This window comes from Podarcis melisellensis (assembly GCF_964234715.1).
Source record: "Podarcis melisellensis genome assembly, chromosome: 2".
NCBI classification, from domain to species: Eukaryota; Metazoa; Chordata; class Lepidosauria; order Squamata; family Lacertidae; genus Podarcis; species Podarcis melisellensis.
In genome coordinates this window covers 124,995,485-125,011,121 of record NC_138529.1, presented here as the reverse complement: position 1 = coordinate 125,011,121, position 15,637 = coordinate 124,995,485, and the positions used below count along the sequence as shown (strand labels likewise).

Genomic DNA, 15,637 nt, shown 5'->3' with positions numbered 1-15,637 from the left:
CAGAGTCTATGACCCAGCGCAGCATTCTCTCCTCACTGGAGTTGTCCTTCAGCATTCACATTCTCTGCCAAAAAAGCAAGCACACGCTTCTCAGCTTCACTTAGCTCTGCAGCCTTTTTAGCTGCCTTCTGTGGTGGCGCAACTACTTCCTGTTGACTGTTTGCAGTATGGTAGCGCTGCAGAGAGCTTGCTGGGGAGACCATGCATGAAAAAGAAAGGGACTCAAAAATAACTTAAACAAGGTTTTAATTACAAAAGAACAAAAACTCCTTATACACTAAATACATTAACAACAAACCAGACCCAACCACCAACCCAACCCCCAGGGTAATGGGAAAGCTAGGTGCTGCTCCTTATATACTACACCAGAATGGTTTACACACCTTAATCAATGCAAACTCAGCAGCACCTGCTATCTTTCACAGCTGTAAAGCTGGGTCTCGTTATCTTGCTCTGGCCCTTGCTCTGGCCCCTTAAAGGCATACACATTAGGTGGAACAATGATGAACCTTTACATTTAAAGAAACCATTCAACACTTCCCGCAGCTGTGACCCGACGAGAAGAAATTCTACTTGAAAACTCCACTGCAACCAACTTTGGCAACTCAGCTTCTCACATGGCAGCTTAAGCTCAAAGCCATGCTCCTGGGACTGAGCCATCTCTCCCCCGGGGCCTGGCGTACTCATGTAACCAGTAGTAGCTCTCCGGCACCCGACTCAGCAGACCAGCTTCTCCCAGCGAGTTCCTCTGCCTTTAAACGGAGGCAGGACTTCCAGCTGGCTCCAGCTTCCTCAGCTGGCTTCCACACACACCGGCACGTCTTGGCATCAGCTTCAAAGCTTTTGCTGACCTCCCATAACCTATGGCGGAATTTATGGCTATTTGTGTAGCCTTTAGAAGCCTTTAAGCCCGGCACACTTCCTTGCGCAGCTCTGGTTACCGTCGGCTACTTGTAGCAGAGTTAACGCAGTGTAGAAACTGATGCAGTGCGTGTGTGATAAATCAGGCTACAGACGAGCGTTCTGGCTTATCTCTTTCTGGCTTTAATCGTGTAGAAAAACAACTCATAGATCACCTGGTGAGCGAGCGGACATCTTGCTGTTCACCGTCAGAACACTGAACACACAGAGAAACACTCCCCTCTGTGAAAACTGGCCACGCCTCAGGAATGTGAGACGTCACTCAGAACTTCTTAACCCTGTAAGTTCTGATTCTCTCCACAAGTAAACCAAGCGGTTCCGGCTGTACGTTTTTGTGCTGAGTGTGAGAAGCAAAGTCCAGCTCTGAGATCCTGCCTGAAGCTGAGGCAGTCATGATTTCTCTGGCGAAAGCGGAGCTTGCTGCAGGAAGCATCTTTCAAGCACCGGCCGGCAGAAAGCGTCAGTAAGCTTAAAGCTCCAGGAAGATGGCACAGCAGCAATCTCACGAATCTTTCAATGTGCCTTTTGAAAGGCTAAATGGCCACAATTGGGACGACTGGTCTCGCCAGATTCGTTACTGCTTAATGGGCAAGCAGCTCTGGGAGTGCCCCCAAGCCAATCCAGTACCGGCAGCTGCAGGGGCCAATGTGGCCGAAGTGGAAAGGGCTGCTGGCGCAGCAAAAAAGGATCAGAAAGCCATGTCCCATATTGTAATGGCCATGGAGGCTTCGCAATTGCCTCACATTGATGGTTTATTAATAATAATTTTATAAAAATAATTTATTATTTATACCCCGCCCATCTAGCTGAGTTTCCCCAGCCACTCTGGGCGGCTTGTCACAGAATTTGGCAAGCTTTAACGAGGGACCACCAGTGCACAACAGCTGGGGCCAAGATCCATGTGTGATACGCTCCCTGTTTCAGAAAAGACTGTCCCCGGGAGAATCGGTACGTGACCACATTGTGCAGATGCTGGCCATTTTCACTAAGCTGCGTCAGCTCAACGTACCTTTCCCAGGTGAGCTGAAAGCTTCCACTCTGCTGAGCTCTTTGGACAGGAGTTATGAGAACCTGGTTCTGACAATGGAAGTTATGCCGCCTGCGGAGCTGACGACTGAATATATTCGTGGGAGATTGATTGATGAACAGGAAAAATGCCAGAGGGTGGGGAGAGAAGGCACAGGCTGCACCCCAAGAAAGAGTGGAGGGGCAGCAAGAAGCAGTGAGGACTCAGTAAAAGCCTTTGTCTCCAAGCGCTGTTTTCGCTGTGGATCTACGTCGCATCTCGTGAGAGATTGCCCTGCAGAGGCTCAAGAGCCGAAGGTCAGCCAGAAAGGAATGCAGATAAGGAGCTCCTCAACAGCGGCCAGGCATATGAACAATTCCCAAGGTCCCAACCGAGGTGAAAGTAAAGAGAAGATGTCGCTGTATCATCTGGCTGCTTCAATGGCAGTAGTGAAAGCATCCAGAGGGGAGTCAGCCTCCCCTTTATTGTTGACACAGGCGCTACCCACACTTGAGTGCCATTGGCTGGACTTCTTCGGAACTGCAAGACTGTGCAAAGTGGAAGATTTGTGTCACTGGCAGATGGAAGCAGATGCCCACTGACGCTGTCTGGGACTCTGTACTGTTCATTCCTGGACCACGAGGTTCAGGCTTTTGTGGTTCCAGAAATTCCAGGGATGGGAAACACCTGTTCAGTGTTGAATGCAAGAATAAGCTGTTTGTGGTTGAGATGCCGATTGCAGATGATGACCCCCCTGAGGTAACACAGGTGCAGTGCTCAAACGCCCCGCCACACGATGGGTGCGATCATTTATGGCATCAAAGACTGGCACATTCTTGTTAGAATTATGTCAAAAAAGCCCCAGTGTACAGAGTGGTGTAAATTAAAGAGATGTGATAACTTTTTAGATTGCAGAGCCTGTAAGCAATCCAGGGTAAAAACATGCTCATATCCCAGGTCTAGCAGAGAGACAAGCAAGCCCTTTGAGCTACTCCATGCAGATTTGTGTGGCCCAATGCCAGTAGCGAGTCTGGGCGGGTCCAAATACATTTTGCTTCTTTGGGATGATTTTTCGAGGACCTCCTCGGTTTTTTCGATTAAACACAAAGGGGAAGCTGCTGCACTGATTAAAGATTGGATCACATTGGCAGAGTTGAAATATTCTACAAAATTGATTAGCTTTCAGAGTGATAGAGGGGCGGAGATTACTGGGTCTGCCCTGCAGAATTTCTTCCTCCAGAAGGGAATCAGCCACAGGTTGACCGCACCACCCAGTCCTCAACAGAATGGTGTTGCTGAACGTAAGAACAGAACACTGCAAGAGGCTGTGGCTGCCATGCTTTCTGACGCAGGACTCCCACAGTGCTTTTGGGCTGAGTGTTGGAAGCCTGCTGCGTTCACGCAGAATTGCGTGCTTAATTCAGCTGTAGGGGACACGCCCTATTTTCTGCTGCATGGTAAGAAGCCTAAAGTGCATTTCTTACGTGTTTTTGGCTGTGAGGCTTGGGTCCTCATCCCAAAGGCCAAATGCAGAAAGGGTGGCCCAAGGTCCAGGAAAATGATCTTTTTGAGATATGAACCAGGGACCAGAGGGTGGCGGTTTGCATATCCTGATGGCAACCAGTCCCGGCTGCTTGTGAGCAGCAGTGCTGAGTTTTGTGAGCAAAGTGGGTGGGCACGCATCCATGGTAACCCAGATGTTCTTTCAGAACAGTTTCTTGACTCAGATGAGGAGGAAGAGGAGGGAACTGATCCTGTTGCTGAGGAACAGAGGCCAGAGCAGGAGAGGCCAGAGCAGGAGTGGCCCAGAACCCCTCCAAAGGCTACTGTCAAGTCTGAGCCAAAGAGTGAGCTGTCCTTGCCCACAGGTCCAGCTGTAAGGTTCAAAAGATGCAGCAGGTCAGAGGGGGAGTTCTCTGTCACTGGGGATGGTCTAGCTGGCCCTAGTGGGTCAGAGGGGGTACCAGAGCTCACACTGAGATCAACCTGAGCCACAAAGGGTAAACTGCCTGACAGATTTGAAGCCACAAGTGTGTGGGTTGGTGTGGCTCAGTGTGAACCTGAAACTTTTGAGGATGTCCCGAAACGGCCTCAGGAAGAAGCCAGCAAATGGCATGAGGCAATGCAGAAGGAGATGAGCTCAATGGAGTCTCTAGGTGTGTTCTCCCTCACAACGGGTAAGATTGAGAAACTGCTTGAGAAGCTCCAAATGTCTGAGTGTGCAGTAGTTAGGACACCCATGGAGACTAGCTACATGAAAGACAATCAGCAAGTAGAACGCGCTGCATTCAAAAATACTGAACTCTTCCAGTCAGCTCTGGGTAGCCTATTGTATCTATCCCAGTGGAACAGACCTGACATAGTGTTTGCTATTAATCTGCTCAGCCGGGAAGCTTCAAGCCCAAGTGTGCAAGCCTGGAATGGTATCAAACGGGTCCTGCGTTACCCGGAAGATACAAAAGAATTCTGCCTTAAGCTGTCAGTCAAGGGCAACATCAAGCCGACGTGCTGCGTAGACAGCGATTGGGTGAATCTGGCAGATAGGAAGTCCGTGTCCAGTATGGTGGTAAAATTCGGGAGCTCTTTGGTTGGGTGGAGTTCCCGAAAGCAAAGTCTCATAGCGCTCTCATCTACTGAGGCTGAGTTCAGTGCGCTTTCTGAGATTTGCAGGGAACTGGAGTTCTATGTGTGTTTGGTTCCAGAGATCTGCGGAGAGTTGTATGCCTGTCACTGTTTTGGAAGACAATCAGCTCTGTCTGAAGTTGGCAGAATCTGAGCAGTTTAAGGCCAGGACCAAGCACCTAGACATCTGTTTCCAGCATGTGTGTCAGAGTGTTCGGGCTGGATTAGTTGCATTGAAATACTGTCCCTCTGCCTGGAACCTCGCTGATGGGGAGTTCTGTGAAGGTCTGTGTTTGGGGTAAGTGGTGTTTAGATAGAAGAAACAGTGTGCAGACTTTTCCTTTATCTCACACGGAAAGCACTCGCTGCTCGCTCTGCTGCTGCCTGGAAGAATTTATGTGCAGAGGAAACGTGCCGGACTCAGGCAGTAATCCAACAGCCCTGTTTAGGGAAGCTTTTAATATTTGATGGATTACTGTATTTTAATATTTTGTTGGAAGCTGCCCAGAGTGGCTGGGGAAACCCAGCCAGATGGGAAGGGTATAAATAAATTATTATTATCATTATCATTAACATCATCATCTATTTTTTGTATTTTTTTATATTAAGATTCTTTATTTTGAATTTAGGAGGACACACACAGGAAGAGGACAGTTGGAGGTGCGAGGGACCTGCAAGGAACGCAGGGAAGGAAGGATCTCTCAGGGTGGGATATGGGGAGAAGAGGGGGTCACACAGGGGAGAAGTGGGGGAGCCTGTCTTTCTATGGGTTGATGAATGATATGATATATATGATACAAAGGTCATAAACAGTATTTTTAGTGCATTTCCCCCCCTTTTTCCTTTCTATACAATTGTATTTTGTAAGGGTTGTTTAATATTTTTTGTTTTATTTCTCTTTTTTGGTTTCCCCTCTGTATGAATTATTCGATGGCGAGTGAGATGGTAGGTGCTACTGAAGCTCTTTCCACATTTCAAGCACTGATAGGGTTTCTCCCCTGTATGAATTCTTCGATGGGAAGTCAGATGGTGAATGTGATTAAAGCTCTTTCCACACTCCAAGCACTGATAGGGTTTCTCCCCTGTATGAATTCTTCGATGGGAAGTCAGATGGTGGCTGTGACTGAAGCTCTTTCCACATTCCAAGCACTGATAGGGTTTCTCCCCTGTATGAATTCTGTGATGGGACGTGAGACTGGAGCTAACAGTGAAGCTCTTTCCACATTCAAAGCACTGATAGGGTTTCTCCCCTGTATGAGTTCTTTGATGCAAAGTGAGTTTCGGCCGCTCCCGGAACTTCTTCCCACATTCGAAGCATTCATAGGGTTTCTCCCCTGTATGAGTTCTTTGATGCAAAGTGAGTTTCGTCCGCTCCCGGAAGTTCTTCCCACATTTGAGGCACTGATAGGGTTTCTCTCCTGTATGAATTCTTTGATGGGAAGTGAGAGTATGCCTCTGACTGAAGCTCTTCCCACATTGGAAGCACTGATAGGGTTTCTCCCCTGTATGAATTCTTTGATGGGAAGTGAGATCACCACTCAGACGAAAGCTCTTCCCACATTCCAAGCAGTGATAAGGTTTTTCCCCTGTATGAATTCTTTGATGGAAAGTGAGATTCACCTTCTGACTAAAGCTCTTTCCACATTCCAAGCAGTGATACGGTTTCTGCCCTCTATGAACTCTTTGATGGAAAATGAGAGTGGACTTCCGACTGAAGCTCTTCCCACATTCCAAGCACTGATAGGGTTTCTCGCCTGTATGAGTTTTTTGATGCAAAGTGAGCTTGGCCCCCTCCCCGAAGCTCTTCCCGCATTCGAAGCACTGATAGGGTTTCTCTCCTGTATGAGTTCTTTGATGGGAAGTGAGACTGTGCTTGAGACTAAAGCCCTTCCCACATTCCAGGCAATGATAGGGTTTCTCCCCTGTATGGACTCTTCTATGCAAAGCAAGATCACCTTTCTGACGAAAGCTCTTTCCACATTCCAAGCACTGATAGGGTTTCTCCCCTGTATGAATTCTCTGATGTGAACTGAGAGAAGTACTGTGCCTGAAGGACTTCCCACATTCCAAGCACTGATAGGGTTTCTCCCCTGTATGAATTCTTTGATGCAAAGTGAGTTTTGTCCGGTCCCGGAAGTTCTTCCCACATTCCAAGCACTGATAGGGTTTCTCCCCTGTATGAGTTCTTTGATGCAAAGTGAGTTTCGTCCGCTCCCGGAAGTTCTTTCCACATTGCAAGCACTGATAGGGTTTTTCTCCTGTATGAATTCTTTGATGGGAAGTGAGAGTGTGCCTCTGACTGAAGCTCTTCCCACACTGCAAACACTGATAGGGTTTCTCCCCTGTATGAATTCTTTGATGGGAAGTGAGATCACCACTCAGACGAAAGCTCTTTCCACATTCCAAGCAGTGATAAGGTTTCTCCCCGGTATGAATTCTTTGATGGAAAGTGAGATTCCGGCGGTTACTGAAGCTCTTTCCACATTCTGAGCACTGATACAATTTCTCCCTGCTCTGTCCTCTTTTGTGTGCAGTGAGACTATCCCTCTGAACGAAGCTCTTTCTTTGACGGGAGGTGGAATGGGAGCTTTGACGGATGTTCTCTCCACACTCCGAATGTTTATATGACTTTTCCACTATGTGGATTCTGTTGTGCTCCCCCTTGTTCTTCCCTTCCAGTTCATCTCCATCTGCAATGAAGAGAGAAGCGAATTAGAGCCTCAGGAAGAAATGCAGCTCCAGATCATTGAACAAAGTTAATGAATGCCTGTGATAGAGGAAGAACTAAAAATAGTTAGATGTGGGGCCTTTCTATAGTTTTCACTGCTTTGGTTGGCTGGTATTTACTGACATATTGCTTGGCCTTTATCTGGAATGGATTTTGTTCTGGCTCAAACCTGGAATCCACTCCATCTCCAAGGTCAGTCATCTCTTTGGTCAATCAAATGCAAACAGAAGCAAAAACAACACGCCTGACAGAATTTACATCAACTTCCCTAAAAACTCTGAAGCCGGCATTTAAGAAGGCCTGGGTGGTTCAGACAAGCCTGGTCACTGTTTTCATAGAATCATAGAGTTGGAAGAGACCACAAGGGCCATCGAGTCCAACCCCCTGCCAAGCAGGAAACACCATCAGAGCACTCCTGACATATGGTTGTCAAGCCTCTGCTTAAAGACCTCCAAAGAAGGAGACTCCACCACACACCTTGGCAGCAAATTCCACTGTCGAACAGCTCTTACTGTCAGGAAGTTCTTCCTAATGTTTAGGTGGAATCTTTTTTCTTGTAGTTTGGAACCATTGCTCCGTGTCCGCTTCTCTGGAGCAGCAGAAAACAACCTTTCTCCCTCCTCTATGTGACATCCTTTTATATATTTAAACATGGCTATCATATCACCCCTTAACCTCCTCTTCCCCAGGCTAAACATGCCCAGCTCCCTTAGCCGTTCTTCATAAGGCATCGTTTCCAGGCCTTTGACCATTTTGGTTGCCCTCCTCTGGACACGTTCCAGTTTGTCAGTGTCCTTCTTGAACTGTGGTGCCCAGAACTGGACACAGTACTCCAGGTGAGGTCTGACCAGAGCAGAATACAGTGGCACTATTACTTCCCTTGATCTAGATGCAATACTCCTATTGATGCAGCCCAGAATTGCATTGGCTTTTTTAGCTGCCGCGTCACACAGTTGGCTCATGTCAAGTTTGTGGTCAACCAAGACTCCTAGATCCTTTTCACATGTACTGCTCTCAAGCCAGGTGTCACCCATCTTGTATTTGTGCCTCTCATTTTTTTTGCCCAAGTGCAATACTTTACATTTCTCCCTGTTAAAATTCATCTTGTTTGTTTTGGCCCAGTTCTCTAATCTGTCAAGGTCGTTTTGAAGTGTGATCCTGTTAGCCACCCCTCCCAGTTTGGTGTCATCTGCAAATTTGATCAGGATGCCCTTGAGTCCATCATCCAAGTCGTTGATAAAGATGTTGAATAAGACTGGGCCCAAGACAGAACCCTGTGGCACCCCACTAGTCACTCTTCTCCAGGATGAAGAGGAACCATTGATGAGCACCCTTTGGGTTCGGTCAGTCAGCCAGTTACAAATCCACTGAGTGGTAGCACAGTCAAGACCGCATTTTACCAGCTTCTTTACAAGAATATCATGGGGCACCTTGTCAAATGCCTTGCTGAAATCAAGGTAGGCTACATCCACTGCGTTCCCTTCATCTACCAGGCTTGTAATTCTGTCAAAAAACGAGATCAGGTTAGTCTGACATGACTTATTTTTCAGAAATCCATGCTGACTATTGGTGATCACAGTATTCCTTTCTAGGTGCTCACAGACTGTTTGCTTAATGATCTGCTCCAGAATCTTCCCTGGTATTGATGTCAGACTGACTGGGCGGTAATTATTTGGGTCCTCTCTTTTCCCCTTTTTGAAAATAGGGACAACATTTGCCCTCCTCCAGTCTGCCGGGACTTCGCCTGTTCTCCAGGAATTCTCAAAGATGACTGCCAGTGGTTCTGAGATCACATCTGCCAGTTCTTTTAATACTCTTGGATGCCGTTCATCTGGCCCTGGAGACTTGAATACATCTAAACTAGCCAAGTATTCTTGTACTATCTCCTTAAGTTATTCTGGGCTGTGTTTCCTCTGCTGAATCATTTGCTCCAAATTCTTCAGGTCGGGCATTGTTTTCTTTATCGGAGAAGACTGAGGCAAAGAAGGCATTGAGGAGTTCAGCCCTTTCTGTGTCCCCTGTTTGCATTTCACCATCTTCTCCTCTGAGTGACCCCACTGTTTCTTTGTTCTTCCTTTTGCTACGAACATACCCATAAAAGCCTTTTTTGTTGCTTTTAACCTCTCTAGCAAGCCTGAGTTCATTCTGTGCTTTAGCTTTTCTGACTTTGTGTCTACACGTGCTGGCTATTTGTTTGAATTCCTCTTTGGTGGTTTCCCCCCTTTTCCATTTTTTGTACACATCCTTTTTTAATCTTAACTCAGTTAAAAGTTCTTTAGATAGCCACCCTGGCTTCTTTAGGCACCTTCCATGTTTCCGTCTCATTGGTATTGCCTGAAGTTGTGCTTTTACTATCTCCCTCTTAACAAACTCCCAGCCATCATGAACTCCCTTTCCTTTTAGTATTACTGTCCATGGGATCTCACCCAGCACTTCCCTAAGTTTTATGAAGTCGGCTTTCTTAAAGTCAAGAAATTGAGTCCTAGTATGCTTGGCTGCTCCTTTCCGCTGTATAGTAAACTTCAGAAGAGCATGATCACTCGCGCCTAATGATCCTTCCACTTCTACCCCACTAACCAGGTCATCAACATTGGTTAGGACCAGATCTAAAATGGCTGTTCCTCTTGTTGCTTCTCCCACTTTATGGACAATGAAGTTGTCTGCAAGGCCAGTGAGGAATCTGTTTGACCTTATGCTCTTGGCTGAGTTTGACATCCAGCAAATATCCGGGTAATTGAAGTCCCCCATTACTACTATCTCCCTTCCTTTTGCATGCTTGGCCATCTGTTCCAGGAAGGCATCATCTATGTCCTCCGTTTGGCTTGGGGATCTATAGTAAACTCCCACAATGAGGTCCCTGTTATTCATCTCTCCCTTAATTTTGACCCAAATGCTCTCGCTTTGGCTTTGAGGTTCTAAATCTTGGATCTCTTCACAGGTATACACATGCCTGACATATAACGCCACTCCTCCTCCTTTCTTGTCTGGTCTGTTTCTCTGAAATAGATTGTAACCCTCCATTATTACATTCCAGTCGTGGGACTTGTCCCACCAGGTTTCAGTGATGCCTATTATGTCATATTTAGTTTGCTGTACCAAGAGCTCAAGCTCATCTTGTTTATTACCCATGCTTTGCACATTAGTGTACAGACATTGAAGTCCATTAATCATTCCACCGTGTCTCTTATTTAAGGATTTTTTCCTCCCACCACTAGGTCTGCATGCTGTTTGCTGCATTTGGTTTATGACATTTGGATGATCATGTTCATCAATTGATAGACTCCTACCTTCAGGAGCACTGTCTCCCTCCCCCACATTAGTCAGTTTAAAGCCCTCCTGATGAGGTTTCTGAGATTTTTGGCAAAAACATTCCTCCCACCCGTTGTGAGGTGCAGCCCATCGCTTGCCAGAAGTCCATCTTCAAGAAACTGCAGTCCGTGATCTAAGAATCCAAACCGTTCCTGTTTACACCATTTGCGAAGCCAGCTGTTCACTTCCACTATTTTTCTCTCTCTCCCTGGGCCACGTCGTTCAACTGGGAGGACAGATGAGATGACAATTTGTGCATTTAATTGCTTCAATTTCCTGCCCAGAGCCTCATAGTCTCTTTTGATCTTCTGGAGGCTATTGCTTGCAGTGTCATTGGTTCCCACATGAACCAAGAGGAAGGGGTATTTGTCAGTGGGTTTTATGATTCCTTGTAGTCGTTCAGTTACATCTTGGATCTTAGCCCCGGGGAGACAGCACACTTCCCGAGACATCTTGTCAGGCCCACAGATCACTGCTTCTGTTCCCCTCAGTAGGGAATCCCCTATCACCACTACACGCCTCCTCTTAGGTTTGGTCGGGGTTCTTCCGTGATCTGTCCGTTCCAAGGTCGCCTGCACATTCCCTGAGGACTGTCTTTGCTGCTCGTCTTCATATACCTGATCGACTGTAACGAGGGAGAGATCCTCAAATGGAGTCTGCTCTTCGTCTTCCATTCTAGGGGAGAGGACCTCAAAGCGATTGTGTATTTCTAAACAATCAGAGCGAACCCTGGGCCTCCTACTTCTTTGAGTCACGTTTCTCCATATATCTGGCTCCTGTGTTGGTGAACTAGCCTCCTTCTCAGGGGAGTCCCCTGTCTCCTCCTTGGTGGAGACGGTGTGCTCTGTTGCTTCCAAGAAGAGCTCCAGCTCTCTAATTCTTTGGAGCGTAGCCACACATTCCTCCAGTTGCTGGACTTTGTCTTTTAAGAGGGCAATCAACATGCAATTACTGCAGGTAAAGCTGCCTGCAACCTTTGGCAAGATGGCAAACATTGTGCAGGAACCGCAGGCGACTGCAGCTGTTCCCTCACTCTCCATCTTGAGAACGTGTCGTTGGGGCTGGCTACAGTGGTCCTCCATCATAAGAAGCGTGCAGACAGGACAAGTAACTCCCCCCCAAAAAACCCTAGGTCTCCCCAAACAAACGTTTGAGACTAGCTCCCCTGAATCTAAAGATAGATAAAATTGCGCGCGCCGCTGCCCTACAAGCTCTGATAAGCTCCTCCCACAGCTAATCACCTACCTCAACAGAAACCCTGCCCCCTCTGACCTTTGCACAGGGAGAACAGCTAATCAGCCACAAGAAACACACGGAGGAGAAAACCCTTTTTGCTCCTTCTTCAGCCGCTGCCCTACAAGCTCTGATAAGCTCCTCCCACAGCTAATCACCTACCTCAACAGAAACCCTGCCCCCTCTGACCTTTGCACAGGGAGAACAGCTAATCAGCCACAAGAAACACACAGAGGCTCCTTCTTCAGCCGCTGCCCTACAAGCTCTGTTTTAAAAGGCATGAGTAGACGCAGAACATTCACAGAGGAAACAGTTGATATCCCTCCATTCTGGGTTCACGGTGGGGGATGTTAGAATCCCAGACGCTGTTGGTCTCCAGCCAAAGAGTTGAAGTTCATCACATACAGGTATGTATGGAACGTCCACGTCTCGTCTGTGAAACAAACAGCAGCACCTTCACCTGAACACTCCCCATCAGAGATTTCACCCCTCCCATATCCAAGAGTCTCCTGCTGATTCAACAGAGAGGAGGAGCAATGTTCTGCTTTCTACTTAGTCAGTGAGTGAATCAGCAGGCGTGTGAGTCAGTCAGTGTATCGGAGAGTGTTAGAGATCGTGTCTAGAGATAAGGTTGCTGCTAAGAGCAGCTGCAGACTCTCAGTGTAGCATTGATTTATGCTTAGATCCTTTAGCTCTGTATATAGTTTTGTATCATAGTTGTAGCTATAGAATAAAAGGAAGATATTCTACAGAGCTGCTCTCTGAGTGGTTTATGCTCTGCAAAACTCTGCTGCGCAACGACTGTATTATTGAGACAGTGAATCCGGTGCTCTCAGCTCTAAGCTGTGAGTCCACAGCACGGTGACCTGTCCCTGTGAGAAAGGTGGTCGCTGGCAGTGCTACCCAGCTCGCCTAGCCCAGTCGGGGTTGAAGTGCATGAGTCCAGTTGGTGCACTGGCTCAAGGGCGATGCTGACAGTTGCCTCAATCTGGTTGGTCTAAATTTAAATTTATACGTAAATCACTTTCTTCACTTTGAGGACTGCATTTTTTCATTAGCAACAAAAGAGGAAAAGTGACTATAACTCAGTTCAAACCAATTCATGAACCCAGAACTCATACACCGACCACTAATGATGAACCATATATTATAGATATTCCTGCAAATTTATTCTGCTATTTTTGATATGCAAATGGCATGCAAAGACTACATATTTGTATCATTTATTAGTCCTATGATCCTTGTTTTTAAAAGCAAATAAGAAGTTATTCCAAAAAGAAAAAGACAACACACAGAGGCCCCATCTGCATTCAAACTGCAAAGCAGGATCAGTGAGTTTTCTGACATCGGCAGTGCATTCAGATCACAGAACTGGTTTTAGACCATTTGAGCTGTGGTGACTGGGGAGCTGTGATCTATTCCTGGCTCAAATTGCCTGCAGATGACAAAAGAGCAGGCAGGTGGAGGAGCCCGAAAAGGTGCTCCCCTTCCCCATCTCCATCCGCCTGCCTCCCCCCCCCCCAGCTGAAGAAGCCCCAATTCCTCTCGGGCTCCTAGCTCAAACTACTCCTAGCTCAAACTGCTTGCAGAGGACAAAGGCTCAGGCAGGCAGGCAGGTGGGGGAGCCCGAAAAGGCGCCCCCCTTCTCCATCTCCATCTGCCTGCCTGCCTCCCCCCACCCCCTAGCTGAGCAAGCCCTAATTCCTCTCTGGCTCCCTCCATCCAGGTCCCCATCTCCCCTCCCCTGGGACTCACCAGATCTCTCAGAAGTCCCTGGGAGGGAGCGCTCAGAGGTTGTGGGGAGGGATGCGGGAGACAGCCGGACCAGGTCAACTGTCCATCTTCCCCCTTCCATCCTTGCTAGCTTCGCAGGATCCGTCTCTTTCATCCTTCCTGAGGAGTCAAGGAGCCAAAAGAAGCTGCAGGGTCCTGAGAGAGAGGAAGAAGCAAAGGGAGCCTCAGAGGCCCTGCAGGGATTTTCTGGCTGGAGGGGAAGCCTCCCAATATCTTGGGGGCCCCATCCACAGCAAAATCCCTTCTTTAACTCATTTCTGGCCAGAGAGCTTCCCCTCTTCACCCTCCATCCATCCAGGTCCCCATCTCCCCTCCCCTAGGACTCACCAGATCTCTTGGAGGTCCCTGGGTGGGAACGCTCAGAAGTTGTGGGGAGCGATGCAGGAGACAACCTGACCAGGTCAACCGTCCATCTTCCCCCTTCCAACTTCGCTAGTTTTGCAGGATCCATCCCTTTCATCCTTCCTGAGGAGTCAAGGAGCCAAAAGAAGCTGCAGGGTCCTGGGAGAGAGGAAGAAGCAAAGGGAGCCTCAGAGGCCCTGCAGGGATTCTTCTGCCCTATATATTCTCCTGCCCCTGGAGAAGCACAAATGGGGCAGCCCCTTCCCAACAGAAGCCCCATTTCCATACCTCTCCAGTGGTTCCAATAAATCAGGTAGGCTACTTGCGTGGCAATTGAAGAAAGAAAAAAAGAGAGAGAGTAATTGAGAAATGAAAAATAATTGACGATCCTAAAGAAATATGCAAAAAAATTGTAAACTACTATAGGAAATTTTACCATGCAGAAGAAGACCAAGAGGAGGAAATGGAAAGACACATAGCACAAAATAGATTCCCGACAATAGCAGATTGGAAAATAGAACAACTAAATCTACCAACAGCGATGATGGAGGTGCAGCAATCTCAAAAGCAAAGATAGGAAAGTCCCCAGGTACGGATGGATTACTGGCGGCATTTTATAAGAAGTTAGAAGATATATTATCAAAACTAATGAAACAGTACTAAACGGAATTTAAAAGAAGGAAGAATACCAAAATCATGGGAAGAAGCATTTATCACACTGATACCCAAACAAGGAGCAGATCCAACACTAATCAAAAATTATAGACCTATATCATTGTTCAATAATGATTATAAAATATATTGAATGAAATAATACACAGAGATCAGGCTGGCTTCTTACCAGGCAGACACATGCACAATAAAATGAGAAACATCATTGATATTTTAGAATATTTAGAAGCAAGAGCAGATAAAAAAGCCATTTTAATGCTGATAGACATGGAGAAGGTCTTCAACAACATCTCTTGGAGCTCCATGAAAAAAACTACAGAAAAAACAGGACTCGGAGAAAATATTCTTAGGGGTGTTGAGGCAAAATAATAAGGAAAATCCTTGAATTTTGAAGTGGCAGGATTTAAGTTGAATAAAAATAAGACTAGTATGCTAGCAAAAAATATGTCAACACAGGAAAAAGAAGAACTAAAGAAAATATCAGGATTGGAAACAGTAAATAAAACTAAGTATTCTATTTAAAGTCAATTATATTAAAATATGGAAAGAAATCAAATTTGAATAATATAATAAGAAAATGGGCCACTTTCACTGCCTTGTTGTGATGAAGGGGCTTGAATAACTCAGAGAAGCTATGAGCTAAGCTGTGCAGGGCCACCCAAGACGGACAGGTCATGGTGGAGAGTTTTGACCAAACGTGATCCACCTGGAGAAGGAACCGGCCAGCCACTCCAGTATCCCTGCCAAGAAAACTCCATGGACAAAGACAACAGGCATCTAAAAGTTATGATGCTGGAAGATGAGCCCCTCAGGTCGGAAGGCGTCCAACATGCTACTGAGGAAGAGCGGAGGACAAGTAGATTCAGAGCTGATGAAGCGGCTGGGCCAAAGCCGAAAGGACGCTCAGTTGCGGATATGCCTAGAAGCAAAAGGAAAGTCTAACAAACACTCTGTGAGGTGAGCGGGGCTGAGAGACTTCAAAGAAGTGTGACTGGCCCAAGGTCACCCAG

The 15,637-nt window shown here is 46.9% G+C and overlaps 2 protein-coding genes across 2 annotated transcripts in view; both read right to left on the bottom strand.

Annotated features, from left to right (window-relative positions):
- LOC309364567 (uncharacterized protein) overlaps positions 1 to 15,637 on the bottom strand; it is a 48,255-nt gene that overhangs the window by 18,591 nt on the left and 14,027 nt on the right. The gene's annotated exons all lie outside the window — the stretch shown is intronic.
- The window catches only part of LOC309364432 (uncharacterized protein), a 67,732-nt gene continuing 57,229 nt past the window's right edge, over positions 5,135 to 15,637 (bottom strand). Inside the window, exons 4-6 of the mRNA XM_081901697.1 lie at positions 13,941 to 14,114; positions 13,575 to 13,748; positions 5,135 to 7,239 (exon numbers count right to left, since the gene is read on the bottom strand). Coding sequence (XP_081757823.1) covers positions 5,396 to 7,239; positions 13,575 to 13,748; positions 13,941 to 14,114 — 2,192 coding nt within the window. The 3' untranslated portion in view covers positions 5,135 to 5,395. The remainder of the gene's footprint in view (positions 7,240 to 13,574; positions 13,749 to 13,940; positions 14,115 to 15,637) is intronic.